The sequence below is a fragment of the Eumetopias jubatus genome, unplaced genomic scaffold (assembly GCF_037043125.1).
Source record: "Eumetopias jubatus isolate StellerSeaLion01/CBP00866 unplaced genomic scaffold, mEumJub1_p1.0 scaffold_11, whole genome shotgun sequence".
NCBI lineage: Eukaryota > Metazoa > Chordata > Mammalia > Carnivora > Otariidae > Eumetopias > Eumetopias jubatus.
The window spans coordinates 95,849,735-95,867,231 of record NW_028274817.1 but is presented as its reverse complement, the minus strand read 5'-3'; the positions used below and the strand labels follow the sequence as shown (position 1 = coordinate 95,867,231).

At 34.8% G+C, this 17,497-nt stretch overlaps 1 protein-coding gene across 3 annotated transcripts in view; it reads left to right on the top strand.

The window, feature by feature from the left end:
* CFAP47 (cilia and flagella associated protein 47) overlaps positions 1-17,497 on the top strand; it is a 519,587-nt gene that overhangs the window by 208,707 nt on the left and 293,383 nt on the right. For all 3 annotated transcript variants that reach the window (XM_088028500.1, XM_088028501.1, XM_088028499.1), the window contains exon 33: positions 1,199-1,391. In XM_088028500.1, the coding sequence (XP_087884626.1) occupies positions 1,199-1,391 (193 nt within the window). The remainder of the gene's footprint in view (positions 1-1,198; positions 1,392-17,497) is intronic.

Sequence of the window (17,497 nt, the reverse complement as noted above, 5' to 3'; positions counted from 1 at the left end):
TGCTGTGCCCTCCACCACCAGGAAACTCGCCTGTAGATTCAGTCTCCTCTTGGAGTTTTCTCTCTACCTCCTGTCCTAACTGAAGCTTGTGTCTTCACCACCAGATCACTTCCAGGTGGTCCTCTTTGGTAGGGGCTGTTGATGAACAAGCTTGAATACTTCTTTTTAAATTTTCTTTCTCTATTCTGCTTTTTAAAAATTATTAGTTTTTGTAATTCTTAGTCCATGGACTTAAATTATATTCTCTTTACAACAAATTTGTGATCTTGATAATATTTAGACTTAAATGACTGCAAGAAATTTTGTTAGGGTGATAAACATTTATGGTATGTTTGAGCAGTGTTTGTGATATTCTTCCACTTAATCTGATCAAAGGAAAGGTAAGCTTCTAAAAATTAAATCTGATCTGACTTTTTCTAATTCCTACTTAAATTAATTGTGCCTTTTTAGGATACATTTGAGTTAAGATTTACTAGAATGATTTTTACACAGTTTAGAACATTCTGTGAAATTGTAACAGATTAGTAAAATTAAAATTTCACCTTATGTCATGATCTACATGTTATTCAGTTTTTTGATGGGGAAGTACATGACATTTTTTGATTGCTATTCTATTTATTCATCATGAGACCAATCATTACTGTTAAAATATTATTTTCTTTAAACATAAACAGACATTTGGAGTATTTTTTAGCTTTTAATAGTTTGTGTCTTTATTCTCTTGTCATATGACTATTGTCTATTGCTTTTCATTACTCTCCTATTTTTTCCCATTACTTGTCATTTGTTGTAACCTAAAAAACTAGATATCCGACTTAGAAGAATTTTCTATGAAATAAAACCAAATAGGCACTGACTTAGAGTGCACAAACAGGTTTTTATAAATTAAGTGGGAGAAAGTTAGCTTACAGACTGAGATTTCACAGATTGTAGTTCAGAATATTTACTTATGCATTATGTGCTTGCTGGCCCACCTCCATGAGGATTTCAAACATAGCTGAGATTTGGATAGGTGAGTTGTTATTACATGTCCTCTGACTTTCATCTTTATTGTAGGGGGTCTTCTGATTTCTTTTAGTCTTATATGGATGTAGTTGACCAGAAAAGACTGATGTCTTCCTTTATTTACTCTTCAAATATTAATTTTTAATTTTGCCATTCAGGTCTAATAAAGGTTCTCTCTTTTTCCCAATTTCAGGTTCTGGTACTATCCCGGGTTGTACCACATTGCAGCAGTAACCTGCCCCCCATACATGTACAGAATTCACCAAAAGTCAATCCTTGTTTTTTATCCAGCAACATATATTCTAATTCTGAAAGGATTCTGCTTAGTTGGATGAACACAAATTATGAGAATGCCCGACATATTATATGGAAAAACTGTCACCACGGTGAGAATTTTTTTCTTTAAAGAAATTATTACTAATTTTAGTGTGACAATGTAGAATTGGACTCAGAATCCATGGATTCTAGATCTGACTCTTTTCTGCAAAAAGGATCTCTTAACATCTTCCCAAGATCAGTTTCCTTAACATGTAAAATGGAAATAATAAAAGATGCTTCTTTAATGTATTTTGAAGAGTAAGTGATAAAAATTATGCAGAGATGCTCTACAAAAGATAGTCTTAATATCATTGCTGGTATTTTCAGCTCTATAAAGAATTAAATTTTAGGTGACATGCTCAAACCTGTGTGTACTTAGTTGATATCAAGTGGAATTTGACTAGAAAACATCTTACATGTCATTGTGACAGTCATGTTGGAAATCACTAAATGCAGTAATGCTTCATGAATTTTGGGGGAGGTCCGTCATATTAGGTCCAAATACTGAGACAAGTGGATGTTCATAGAGAGACCTCCAGTGTTCAGGTGGCCACTCCCTGGTTCTGTGCTTGTGGAATGAGGCTCTATAAATTTCCACCTTAAGAGCCTTCAGTTTTTTTTTTTTTTAATTCCAATTTGCTAGTATAGTGTATTTTTTTCCTCCATCATAACCACTGATTGTAGTGAGATGGATGACAGTGTGTGTGCTGGTTGTTTCTGCGGCTTCAATTCAGCCCCCCTTTTCCAAGTACACACAAACCTCTTATGTTCAGAAGGGGTTGTGTTTAAGTCATTACATTTATTTTCTATACTGAACCCTCAGAGTTTAATCTAAACTTTAGAAGTCAGAAGATTTAAGAGTGTGATTTAAAATGAGACTTTCAGGGCACCTGGGTGGCTCAGTCAGTTAAGCATCTGCCTTCAGCTCAGGTCATGGTCCCGGGGTCCTGGGATCGAGTCCCACATCAGGATCCTTGCTCAGTGGGGAGCCTGCTTCTACCTCTGCCTGCCACTCCCCTCTCTCTCTCTCAAATAAATAAAATCTTTAGTAAATAAATAAATAAAATGAGACTTTGAATTATGGTTGCTCTTAACTTGAAGGCATTACTTCAACAAACATAGTGACATCAAGATTGAAACAGATATATTGATATATTGGTATTAGACAACAGTAAACGTGGAATATTTTAGTATCTTCTAATTGATGTGCTGATAATATCAAAATAATTTGACTTAATCTGCAATTGAATAAGATTCATATTTTATAAAACTGTATTTGGTCCTTTCAAAAATATAAAAAACAAAGTGCAAATCATTAGATTGCTGAGGAGTAACACTTTAACCAAAGTAATATAAAATATGTACGTATATTAGAAATTAGTATATTCATTTGCTGTAAAATTATTATGGTTCTATTTTTACCAACAAAAGGGTCTATACAAGTTAATTTCCAAGAGTTTGCTGCATTTTTCAATATAATAGATTACAGGCACTGGTCTCTTTCCTTTAAAAAAAAAAACACTGAGTTTATGCTTTTACAAAGCTTTTGCATTTTTCTCTGCTACCTTCTGCTTGGACTATTATTTTCCTATTTATCTTCATGATTCCATTTCTCACTTCATTCAAGTCCCTGCTCAAATATCACTTTATATGAGAAGCTTTCCCAATACCCTCTAAAATAGCGTATCCTTCCATCTTTCTCTTTCTTGCTCTGTTCTTTTCAATAGCATTTTTCCAAAATTGTATATATAAAATGGAGAGTCTGTTTCTTCCAGTAGAATGTGAGCTTCTTAACAGGAACAGTCTTGTCTGTTTTGTTGTTCAGAACCGAGAAACATGACTAGAAGATAACAGATATCAAATACTGTTTGTGTATATAAATGAGTGAATATTGAGGGGCGCCTGGGTGGCTCAGTTGGTTAAGCAACTGCCTTCGGCTCGGGTCATGATCCTGGAGTCCCAGGATTGAGTCCCGCATCGGGCTCCCTACTCAGCAGGGAGTCTGCTTCTCCCTCTGACCCTCCCCCCTCTGATGTGCTCTCTCTCTCTCTCAAATAAATAAATAGAATCTTTAAAAAAAATGAGTGAATATTGAGACACATTCAGGTTTTATACATTTTTCTACCCTATTCCAGATAATTGAATATATATTAGCCTGCCAGTTTGTACCTTCTGGTACAAATTGTAGGAGTCGGGTTGAATGGTTGAGGTAGAAGGAAGCACTTTCCACGTTGAATATGGACCTGAGTACAAGTTTGTGGGCTTAGTAACCATGGAGGTCCATGAGGAGAACCTCTATGAAAGATTTCACTTTGATTAACTTGGACTAAGGAAAAGTCATACTCAGTTCCCCCGATTTTTATCTGTCAACATTGATACTTATTCTTCTTAGACTCACTCCATTGGTGCCTCACAACCTGGTGCAATGGTGTTGTGGAGGGTAGATTGAGAAGCTTTTAAGCGTGAGACCTAGCAATCTGTGTTTTATTAAGCCCTCCATGTGATTCTGATACACACTAAAGTATGAAACAATTAGGCTATAGTATCACAGAAAGTGGCTTTTTAGTGCTTTTAAATTGTTCACAGAATGATATTTGTTCACAATTGTATTTCTGAAAAACCTCCCCTTTAACAATTCCTTTGGCATAGTAATAGAGGAAAATTTCCCCAAATTAATGTCAGACATCAGACCACAGATCCAGGAAGATCAGGGAATACCAAGCAGGATAAACGCCAAAAAAGCTTTATAGCTAGGAATACTATATTCAAATTGCAGAAAATCAAATATAAAAAAAGAATCTTGAAAGAAGCCAGAGGGGGGAAAACTTCTTGCCTATAGAGGAGCTGAGGTAAGAATTACATCCAACTTCTCGGGAATCCTGTAGTCAGGAAGAGAGTAGAGTATTTAAAGTGTTAAGAGGAAAAAAAAATACTAACCTAGAATTCTGTACCCAAGAAATTGTCTTCCAATAGTAAAGGAGAAAACATCGCAGAGAATAGACAGCGGACCTTGCTTATACATTTTTTGGGTAAGCTGATCAGTTGGCAGCTTGCAGAGTCATCTTTATGGACAGTCTGTCCTTGATCAGCCTGGTGAGGCAACAGATAAGGAATTTTTTAGTTGTTTATGGCTTTCCCAGAAACTCTTGTTGAGTTGAGCAGTGGTGTCAACATGATAGGTGGTTTCCATATCATGTCTCTGCTGAGGTCTTTATCAGCACCTTTACCTCAGTCAGATTAGGTCTGACATATATTTCTCATAGAATTTCTTTATAATGATATAGGAACTAGGAAGGATGTGACAAGCGAGGGAGCCATCCTCTGTCAAGGAGAGTATGGAGTGGTAAAGTTGGAATCAGTTGGTTCAGAGGCCTGGCCATCCAGGGCTTTGAACATCAGGACAATGTTCTAGGATTTCATTCTGTTGGCCTCAGAGAGTCATGGGAGATGGCCAAGGTGGTGACTGCTATGATGGGTATTTGGTCTGGGGGCCACAGCAAGTAGGTGGATTGAAGTGCACCGAGGTCACATGTTTTGATCACACCTCGTATTTAGCGCTGAGAGAAGACTGAGATTTCTTAACCCTGGACTTTCTATGAATTTGATCAAGAGTATGTGGTGTCCGGTAGTCCAAGTTTGGCAGTTTCCTTTCCTAACTACAGATAGTTGCTGAAAAGCACCGTTAAAAAGCAAAGAAACAAAACCAAAACAAAAAAAAGAATAAAAAGTTACCCATCCTATGTTTGAAAATTCATAACATGTGTTGATTTGTTCAAAGAGTTGTGAAAGTCAAAAAACATTTTCCATGTAATAAGTGAACACCTGTTTCATGTAAGTAGGGGCCGTTTTTAGGCCTCGCCAAGGAGGTACAATTGCCCTTATACACTTACCCTCTTGTTCTTTGTATTATATGTGCTTAAGCCCTTTATCATTAACACAACAGGTAATGTTTTTCAATGATGAACCTTTTTTTTACACCTTAGTGACAGTTACTTCTTCTGTAGATCATGCCTTTGATAAAGTATCCTCTTTGTTATTCTTTTGGACCCTTTTCCTCAATTGCTACGTTTGATGGCTAATGGAAATTTTCTCATCCTATAATCACCTGGTGATTTTGAGAACAGCAACAGACCCTTTTTGTAACATAAAGTTTAATTTCTGAGAGGACTAAGTACTTTCATTTGACTGCACTTTTAACAAAATCCCGAAGTTGGAGCATTTTGAACTGTTCAAAGGAGCTTTGTTCTGCAAAATAATATCTATTATTTAACTGATGCCTATGTCAACATTTTTTTTTTCATGAAGTAACAATTGTAGTTCTTCTGAATGGAAAATACTGTTTTTATTCTATTTTTTTTTTTTTAGTGGAGCAGAGTCATAGATATGTTTGGCAACATTTATCTTTCATTTTATGTACTGTCTAAAGGTGCCCCTGATTTCATTTATCATGGGATAGTTTGTTAAAGTAAATAATATTCAGTACACATTTGGGAAATTGTACTGGCCTTTTAATTTTATCTATTCTTAAAACTAATGTAGTGTTGAGGTCTTAAATTTGTATGCATTTGTTGTTTCAAATGTGTCTAATTTTCAGCTTCATTAAACCAGATAATAGTTATTATTTACAAAGAACCTTATATTTTTTCCAGAAGTTCCAAATTATCCCTTTAATGTTTACCATTAAATATTTATCATCAGTGTTGCAAGATTAAAATGCACATAGATACTAGAAATGGTGTAATCTGATATTTTAATGTTACATTTAGAATGTTTTATATTGGGAATAGGACTGTCAGTCAATATGTAGAAGTCATGATTAGTGTGAAAACTCAACACTAAATTCAGAGAAATGCCAGGCTGTCAAAAAAACATGAGAATAGAGAGTTACACCATTTCTAATGGATTAGCAATGTGGTTCAATAAATCAGGGCGAACCAATGCAATAGCCACGTGTCCTGCAAAATGTAAGATGTAAAAATTCACCCACAATCAGACCACATTCTTTCTCTTTCATATTCATACCTACTCAGTGTCGGTGCCTTCTAGATAGAGACCACTGGAAACACATCTATAGTTGAACAAATTCTTTTCAGTGCACATTGCAATGAGGGAGACCCACACATTATGGAGAGTCATGGAGTGTCTCACAGTAAAGGATATTGTGGAAGACATTATAGGATTTGTGCATTAGCTAAGTAAATTGGGGACACTTTCAAGGAAACAGTGATTCACATTGATTGTATGCTATCAGGGGCAGTGGTAATTCTATGAGTAATTTAATAAATCTTATTTAGAAGGAAGAAGGCTATAATTGAGGCTAATTCTTTAATTGGTAGAGAAGCAGTGATCACTTACATTAGTCAGGAGAGGGGGATGTTTGGTGTTGTCAACCATAAAAATAAAATAGTTATTCTGTTAGGGAAATGAGTTTATTCGGGAATAGCAGAGGAATGGCAATTCTGGACAAGCATACTATGGCAAACCATAGGCAAGTATGAAGAGTCAAGAGGAAGTTACACTTTTATTAGGTTTAGGAGGAAATTGAGGAGGGTTGTTTTGAACAGAAGTTCATAGGAGAGGAACAAGAGTCTGAGGATGTGGTGGTTTCTCATTGGTTACCAGGTGCACTATTAATAGCTGGGGCAGAGAGGAGTCATCCTTTTTTCTTAAGAGCAAGAGATAAAATGCTTCCTTTTTCCTGCTTATCACGCAGGCTGCAATGAGTGGTAACATACATTGATTCCCTCTGCAGGGCTTCCCCAACTCAGTGTTTTTTTGTTTTTTGTATTTTTTTCATTCCAATGCTGAACTCTTGGAGTTCTTTTTGTTTTTATGTTATGTTAATCACCATACATTACATCATTAGTTTTTGATGTAGTGTTCCATGATTCATCGTTTGCATATAACCCCCAGTGCTCCATTCAATACGTGCCCTCTTTAATACCCATCATTGGGCTAACCCAAACCCCTCCCCTCTAGAACCCTCAGTTTGTTAATTTTAAATGAGGTTTCCTCTACTCATTTTCACAGTATTCTGTAGTATGCCAATTAAAGGACTAAGAATTTTACATATAACGGTTTATTTAATCCTCAAAACAAGCAACATGATCAGGTGGCTGTTATTATAATTAACGGGAAAACCAAAGTAGAGAGGTTAATTTATGTTCCTAGCAAAGTATGTGGCTGGGTTTTGAATCCAAGCAGTTTGACCTCCAAGGCTCTTGTTAAGTATCATTGTGTGATGCTGCTCTTTCAAAATGTTAAAATCTTCTTTAGCTTCGATCTTTGCAATTCTTGCAAATTCTTCCCTAATGTCCAGAGAGATATCTCATTTCCTCTTTCATCTACAAGAGTGGGTTTTCAAATCTGGATGCCCTTTTGTAATCACCTGGGAAATTAAAAAAATAAAAACAGATGTCCCACCCCAGGCCAACTGAAACTCAATCTGTGGGGGTATTGCCTGTACATGTGCGCAGCTTTTAAAAGCTTTCTGGGCGGCTCTGATGCACAGTGAAGGTTCAAAACTCTAATATGTGCAAATTGAAAAATAGGGAATAAGATTAAATAGTGCAGAGGTACCTTATAAATATTTGTTCACCACAAGAAATAATATTTTCTAAATTATGTCTCAAATATAAAAGAAGAAACTTATGACTACCTTATGAATTCTGAGGGGTTTTTTTTGTTTTGTTGCTACACGTTGTGATTTTACATAGCGTCGCTAACCATTGCTGTGACAGGTAAGATCATTCTTACTCTCGTTTCCTCTCACCTTTCTGCCTGAGTGTATCATTTTTGTTATGTTCATTACACCTGTATTGTCAGTATTTATAACACTTCTATTGTGTCAGTATTCTGTTATGTGTCATTTTACCTGGATTCTCCATTTTTATTTATTTTTTGATTCAACTATTGGGTGGCTGGATTTCATAATTGTTTTTCTAGGAAAACCCTTTTCAAAGGTCTCTAGGCTCTGAGTTCTGTTTGTAATTATCTTCTTTTTTTTTTAATGTGCGCATGGCATCTTGACTGGAAATAAAATTTGGGTCAGCCTTTATTTTTCTCTGAGCTCTGTGGACAGTATTTCATTGTGTTATGTCTATCAGATAGCTTGGAAAATTGGAGATCAAGCTGATAACTTCTCCCCTATAAGTGAATTGCCTTGTTTGGCTCTGAGCTTTTTTATATTCACAAAGTGGGAGGCGTGTACAGGAGTATGAAACACGTTCTAAAACATTTCTTTTGTAAATTTGGTATAGGAGGTATTTTTTTGTATTCCCTTTGAAGTCAAAGATATTCGTTGAAACTGAGTCCTGAAGAGGTTTTTTCTCTTTTTTTGTTTAAATAAAAGGGTGGAATTTAATCTTTATTTACAAGGGTTGTTTTGATTTTAAAGAGAAGGATGAAAAAATAAAGGATGGAATGAAGAGGTTTTTTCTAACCTTTTTTTAACATGGATGATCCTGTATTATACCTGATCTTTTTCATAATTAAGCAGAATACATTCAACATTTCATCACTAATTATGATATTTACTATATGATTACTTTGTAGATTGTGTTCTGGAATTTATATCCTTTTAGTTTTCCAGGAAGTTTTATAATGAATACTATTTAATTATATATATTATATACAGTTGACCTTTGAACAACAAGGTTTTGAACTGTGCAGGTCCACTCATATGTGGATTTTTTTTTTAAATATTACAGTACTATAAGTGTATTTTCTCTTTCTTGTGATTTTCTTAGTACCATTTTCTTTTCTCTAGCTTACTTTATTGTAAGAATACAATATATAATACATATAACATACAAATACTGGTTATGTTTTCAGTAAGGCTTCTGGTCAACAGTAGGCTATTATTAGTTAAGATTTGGAGGAGTCAAAAGTTATACACAAATTTTTCAGTGTGCAAGAGTTGGTGCCCCAAGCCCCACATTGTTTAAGGGTCAACTGTATATGCCTATATGTCTCTTTCTATTTCTCTCTCTCTCTCTCTCTCTCTTCCTATCTTACTATAGTATGTTAAATTGATTTTTAACTGTAAACTAACCTTGCATTCCTGGCACAAATTTAATTTTGCCATGGTAGCTAATCTTTTTTTAATACCTTGCCAGATTAGTTTACTAATATTTTAATTTTTTGCTTTACTTTACATGAGTGATGATTTGTAAATATTCTCTGTATTTTTTAGTTTTTTATGTTATAATTTTACATAAATCTCAACAATTAGTTGTAGAATATTTCCTCTTTGTAGGCTTTGAAAGAGTTTCTAGAAAAGTGAAATTGCTTGTTTCTTAAATTTTGTAGAATTTACTAGTAAAATTACCTGGACCTATTATTTCTTTAGTGGGATGATTTTAAATAATCATAATGAAATTTTAAATAATGAAATTAATGAACTTTGTCTAAATTTTGAAAATATTAGCATAATATTATTGATTATTTTATTGTATCTGTTCTATCATGTAACTGCTGTGATTATTTTCTTTTGATTACTTATACTTCTTGTTTTTTAAATCAGTCTTTATCCATAGTGATTAATCACCTTAGTACACAAGATTCTTTATTTTCTTTCTAGTTTAATGATGCACTTTTATGGAGGTTCTACCAAATATTATATATATTACCTCACTCTCATGTGGCTGATCTTCTAATTATTGTATTTGGCTGATCTTATAATTATTTAGAGTTCACATATCTTCATAATTTAACTACCTTTAAAGATTTTATTTATTTATTTGACAGAGAGAGAGACAGCCTAGAGAGGGAACACAAGCAAGGGGAGCGGGAGAGGGAGAAGCAGGCTTCCCGCCGAGCAGGGAGCCCGATGTGGGGCTCGATCCCAGGACCCTGGGATCATGACCTGAGCCGAAGGCAGACACCTAACGACTGAGCCACCCAGGTGCCCCTATAATGTAACTACCTTTAGAAACAAGATGATTTCTGCATTAAAGTATATATATATATATATTTGCATTTCCAAAGTGCTTTAAAACAATTAAAAATGTACTATGTTATCTGTCCTGAATGCAGGCATAAAAATCCTCAAAATTCTAGCAAACAGAATCCAGCAACATTTTAAGAGGATTAAACAAAATTACTAGGTGAGATTTATCCCAGGAGTGTAAGATTAGTTTAACCTGGGAATTCTGGGGTGCCTGGGTGGCTTAGTCGGTTAAGCCTTCAACTGTTGGCTTTGGCTCAGGACATGATCTCAGGGTCGTGAGATCAAGCCCTGCATCAGGTTCAATGCTCAGTGGGGAGTCTGCTGGAGGTTCCCTCCCTCTCCCTCTGCCCCTTACCCTGCACTCTGTCTCTCTTTCTCTAAAATAAATGAATAAATCTCTGAGAAATAGTAGGCCTTCCAATCAATGCAATACTCCATATTAATAGAATATAAAGGGAAATAAAAGAGACCATTTCAAAGGACACAGCAACAATGAAAATATATATCTAGCAAGAGACTTATACCAAGAATATATAAAAATACAACTCAACAAATAATGCAAGTAAAAAGAAAACAAATAATCCAAGTAAAAAGAAAATAAAGGAGTTAAGCAAATGGTCAATGAGCACATGAAGAGCACATGAAGAGACTCAACATAATATTAGTCATTAGGTAAATGTAAAACAAAAGCACAATGAACTAGCACTTGACACCAACTTGGATGAATAAAATGAAAAAAAAAAAGGAAAGAAATACTATAACATCTATTGGGAAAGATTTTTAGAAATTGGAACCTTATACATTGCTAGAGAGATTGTAAATGGTACAAGCACTTTGGAAAACAGTTTAATGTTAAACAGTTTAACATTTCTCAAAGTGTTAAAAAATAGATTAATGATATGATTCCGCAGTTCCACTCATTGGTTTATACTCAAAATATTTGAAAATACATATATTCTCACAAAAATTCTTAAATAAATGGTAATAGCAACATTATTCATAATAGCCGAAACGGGGAAGCAACCCAAATGCCAATAAACTGATGAATAGATAAACAAAATGTGGTATATTTAGTCACAAAACGGAACATTATTCAGGTATAAAAAGAAGCAAAGCACTGATACATGCTATGGCATGGATGAACCTTGAAAACATTATGCTAAATAAAAGAAGCCATAACACAAAAGGGCACATATTTTGATTCTATGTCTATGACATGTTTAGAATAGGCAAGTCCATAGTGACTGAAAGTAAATTAGTTTTTTTCCAATGGATGAGAGAAGAGGGAAAAGGGGAATGACAGCTAGTGGGTATGGGGTTTCTTTATGTGTTGATAAATATTCTAAGGTTAGGTAGTGGTGATGGTCATGCCGCTGTGTAAATATATTAAATAATAATGAATTGGACAGTTGAATTGGATAAAACGTATGTTATATGAGTTACATATCAATAAAGCTGTTATAAAAATGTACTGTTTTAACCACCTAAAATATCATTTAAATAATTACTATGATACTCATACAAATTATATGTGCACTTATTCCTTTAATGCATAAAATGTTTCAGTTTTATGTTTAGCAGTCACATCTTCAATTCGTAACACTATTTAGGACTATTTTAATATTTCTGAATATTTGAAGTAATATACTGTAAATAAATAGGTAAAAACATAACTTCTAAATTAAAATTAAAAAAAAATTTGTAGAACATCACTTGAATTTTCTGTTTCCTGGCAAATGAGGACTAGATTAGTTTACTCTTTCTCTCTCTAAAAGCAACCATAGACCAACACTTCTCAGATGATAATATGAATATAAATCACCTGGAGATTTTGCTAAACTTTTTATGTTTCAGTAGGTTTTAAGTGGGGTCTGAAATTCTGCGTTCATAACAAGCTTCCAGTTGATAAAGGTGCTGCTGATTCACATAGCACACTTTAGGTAGCAAAATCTTGGAGCATAGAAGAGAGTAGCCTAGATCAAAGGAATTAACCAAAAAGCAGAGAAAATCCGTGATATACCTAAGGCTGTGGTAAACTGGTGGGGGCTTGGCTGCAGCCTTCTTTCTGTATGAATGGCATGCCATCGGCACAGGATCAGATCAGAGAAGCAAGGTTTTTACTTCTCAACACTGTTCTGGAGGATTATTGCCATCCTCTTTGCACAGAGAGCCACATTTGAAAGGCAACAATTCATGCTGATTGCTGTTTAAGAAATAATAAAAAAGCAGTTCCAAAGTTGTGATGGGTTGAACAAAAATAGGTGCCACTGGTTTTCCACTCAGAAAGGTAGAGAACTGGAAAGACCTTTAGCCCCCACTCTTAAAATTACAGCAAAAACATATACAAAACAACAGCAAAAACCATATAGATAGCAAATTCCCAAATGTGTTAAGCTCCCGTATGAAGCTAAGGCTATAGGACAACAAAGTATCCTAACATCCAAGAAGGAGGAGGTGCTTTCAGGAGGAAATGGGATGATAGCAATTGTCTACTTGTGGTAGAGACAGCTGGACACTGATAAGGAGAGTTGAGTTAGCGTGGTTGGTGAATTGGTAGAGACAAAGTATACACTAGTGAGAGAGTGTAAAGTCCCTAGGAACTAGAGCAATAAGGAACGTCTGCATCCTCTTACAGGTTTCTACTCCATAAACATCACTGGTTGCTCACAGAAATGACTGGAGAGTGAGTCTGGAGAATGCGCCCCTCATAGTGTAGACCTGGGGTGGGGCAAGCAACTTGTCCAACTTCTCTATTCCCTATAGAACATTAAAGTTAATATGAGAAGGACCACATGTACAGTAATCTTTAGTGCCCTGATGAAAACTGACTGCAGCTGAAAAAAGAAACTGAAAAAAATAAATAAATAAAACAAAACCACCTCTACCCCTCAGAAAGGGACTGGAATTCAATACGACAGTCAAGTAGAAAATCCGAAAGCAACCACAAAAAATCTCCTAGAATTGGTATAGAGTTTGTCATGGTTGTAGGACAGACATATAATCAGTATATAAAAAATAAATTCTGTTTTCTATAATGGCACTAAACAATTGGAATTTGCAACTATATATATATATAATTTATCATAGCAACATAGAATAAAATGCTTAAGTATGAACCTGACAAAATATGTGCAGGATATATGTACTGAACATTATGAAGCACTGAGGAAAGAAATCAAAGAGAGCCAAATAAATAGAGAAATATACCATGCACATGGAAGTGGAAGACAAAAGAGTAAGATTTTTTTTGTCAGTATTGCCAAATTGATCTATAGACTCAATATAACCCTAGTGAAAAATCCTACCTCACTTGTTTTTGTAGATATCAATAACTTGACTCTACAGTGCAAATGAGAATTTTGGGGGTGATGAAACTTTCCTGTATGGAAGTGTGATAAATACATGACAATATACCTCTCAAAATCCTAGAAGCGTACAACACAGAATGTATGTTAGTGCATGTATTTTTTTAATCAGCTAAGACATGGAGGTAATTCAGGATGGAATGCAGACTGTGATAGATGAATCTAACTGTGTTGCAAATGTTTGACAACCTCACTGAATATAATGGACAGGAAAGGTGCTGGCTAAATTATCTTGTAAAAACAATCATGACTGCATACTGTAGACCTAAAGACAAAAGGAATATTGCATGCACTTGTTACTCTAGTTTCTTGCAGGGCTATGGGTTTGCAATTCTGAAATTGCTTTAAATATATACTAGGGTTGAACAAAAAAGTAAATATTTTGTAGGTAATGAGAACCAGGTTCTCCTGTACTGAAGAGCCAAGTTAGAAATAGCGAAAGAGGGAAGGTCATAATGAGTCCTGTGGTGCTGGTGGAGTTGGAAGTAACAGCATGATAGTTATTGTTATATTGTAATCTCTCTATCAGCTTCTAGTTAGATTTTTAATTAGTTGTTTTCCTGTTATGGGTGTGATCTATCCTCAACAGGATGATAAACACCTTGAGGGGAATGTCTGTCTCTTTAATGATACAAGATGACATTGGGATGTTTAGAGATCATGGTCTATATCAAATACTGTCTGATTCACTATGAACACAAAAGACTAGAAAATTGCCTTTTTCAGATTAAAGTTAGAATTGCTTACAGTTCTTAGAAAAATGAATTTTGGCTACAAAAGTGAGACCTTTTGCTTTTATTAAAAGACATAGGTGGCACATATACATTAAGAGAAGCACATTTAGGTTATAAACATCCAGCCCACCAGAAATGTGTATTTTGAACTCATTCTTTGATTGTATCACATCATCTATCAGATATAGGTATTCATAGGTTTTTATCAGCAAAAAATACTTTGAAATATACAGTCCAAAATGTTGTTTGCTATGTATTAGTTGAAAATTTCTAGTGATCTTTGTTTGCTAGACTGATTTTGCAGTACCATGCTATAGAAATCCTATAGAATCATTCAATTATGTAGCATCTCAGATGAAAAAATACCAGGTACTATTTTTGTGAAGTATCTAGGACATCTGTGGTTCTAGAGAAATTGGTCTTCTAGTACCAGATGTAAAGCAATCTGAGTGATCAAAAATCTGCCTATTGGTTTGTCTCTCTCTCTCTCTCTTTTTTTCCCTTTGCTCATTTGTTTTGTTTCTTAAATTCCACACATTAGTGAAATCGTAAGGCACCCATCCCTCTCTAACCGACCCATTTCACTCAGCATCATACTCTCCGGCTCCATCTACATTGTTGCAAATGACAAAATTTCATTCACATCTTCCTCATCCATTCATTAATGGATGGACACTTGGGCTGCTTCCATATTTTGGCTATTGCAAATATTGCTGCTATAAATGTAGGGGTGCATGTGTCCCTTTGAATTAGTGCTTTTGTATTCTTTGGGTAAATACCCAGTAATGTGAATTCTGGATCTTAGGTAGTTCTATTTTTAACTTTTTGAGGAAACTCTGTACTGTTTTCCACAGTGGCTGCTCCCACCAACAGTGCAAGAGCTTTCCTTTTTCTCCACATCATGGCCAAAACTATTTTTCTTGTGTTATTGATTTCAGCCATTCTGACAGGTGTGAGATGATAGCTCATTGTAGTTTTGGTATGCATTTCCCTGATGATGAGTGATGATGAACCATCTTTTAAATGTGTCTGTTGGCCATCTATATGTCTTCTTTGGAGAAATATCTGTTCATGTCTTCTGCCCATTTTTCAATTGGATTATTTGGTTTTTGGGTGTTGAGTTTTATAAGTTCTTTATATATTTTGAATACTAACCCTTTATCAGATATGTCATTTGAAAATATCTTCTCCCATGAAGTAGGTTGCTTTTAGTTTTGTTGATTGTTTCCTTTGCTCCGCAGAAGCTTTTTATTTTGATGTAGTCCCAATAGTTTATTTTTGCTTTTGTTTCCCTTGCCTCAGTAGACATATCAAGAAGTTGCTATGATCAGTGTCAAAGAGGTTACTGCCTGTCTTCGCTTCTAGGATTTTTGTGGTTTCAGGTCTCACATGTAGGTCTTCAATCCATTTTGAATTTATTTTTATGTATGGAGTAAGAAAGTGGTCCCGTTTCTTTCTTTTGCATGTTACTATCCAGTTTTCCAACACCATTTGTTAGAAAGACTGTCCTTTTCCCATTGGATGTTCTTTCCTCCTTTGTCCAAGATTAACTGACCAAGTAGTTGTGGGTTTATTTCTGTGTTTTCTATTCTGTTCCATTGATCTGTGTCTATTTTTGTGCCAATACCATACTGTGGTGATAACTACGACTTTGTAATATAACTTAAAGTTCAGAATTGTGATTTGCTTTTCTTTTTGTGGTTGCAGGTCTTCAGCTTTGCTTTTCTTTTTCAAGATTGCTTTAGTTATTTAGGTCTTTTGTGGTTCTATACAGATTTTAGGATTGCTTGTTCTAGCGGTGAAAGATGCTGTTGGTATTTTGATAGGGATTGCATTGAATGTGTAGGCTGCTTTGGGTAGTATAGACATTTTAGCAGTATTTGTTTTTCCAATCCATGAGCATGGAATGTCTTTCCATTTCTTTGTGTCATCTTCAATTTCTTTCATCAGTGTTTGACAGTTTTCAGAGTACAAGTCTTTCACCTCTTTGGATGCTTTTATTCCTGGGTATCTTATTATTTTTGGTGCAATTGTAAATGAGACAGATTCCTTAATTTTTCTTTCTGCTACTTCATTATTAGTTTGTAGAAATCAACAGATTTCTGTAGATTGATTATGTATCCTGCAACTTTACTGAATTCATTTATCAGTTCTAGCAGTTTTTTTGATGGAGTCTTTTGGGTTTTTTATATACAGTATCATGACATCTACAAATAAGGAAAGTTTTACTTCTTCCTTACTGATTTTGATGCTTTTTATTTCTTTTTGTTGTCTGATTGCTGTGGCTAGGACTTCCAGTACTATGTTAAATAGAAGTGGTGAGAGTGGATATCCTTGTCTTATTCCTCACCTTAGGGGAAAAGCTCTCATTTTTTCCCCATTAAGGATCATGTTAGCTGTGGGTTTTTCATAGGTGGCCTTTATTATGTTGAAGTATGTTCCCTCTAAACCTACTTGTTGAGGGTTTTTATCATGAATGGATGTTGTACTTTGTTGGATGCTTTTTCTGCATCTATTGAAAGGATCATATGGTTCTTATCCTTTCACTTTTTGATGTGATGTATCATATTGATTGATTTGAGATTATTGAACCATACTTGCAACCCAGGAATAAATCCCAGTTGATTGTGGTGAATGATTTCTTTAATGTATTGTTGGCTTTGGTTTGCTAGTATTTTACTGAGTATTTTTGCATCTATTATCAGAGATATTGGCCTGTAGTTCTCTTTTTTAGTGGTGTCTTTTTCTGGTTTGATATTAGGGTAATCCTGGCCTCATAGAATGAATTTGGAAGTTTTCCTTCCTTCCTTTTCTGTTTCTTGGAATAATTTGGGAAGAATAGATATTAACTCTTCTTTAAATGTTTGGTAGAATTCACCTGTGAAGCCATCTGGTCCTGGACTTTTGTTTGTTGGGAGTTTTTTGATTAGTGATTAAATTTCATTGCTGGTTATCAGTCTATTCAAATTTTCTATTTCTTCCTGATTCAGTTTTAGTTATTTATAGGTTTCTAGGAATTTATCCATTTCTTCCAGGTTGTCCAGTTTGTTGGCATATACTTTTCCATAATATTTTCTTATGATTGTTTGGAGGTTTAAATTTTGTTTTTATTTCCAAAGGAATAT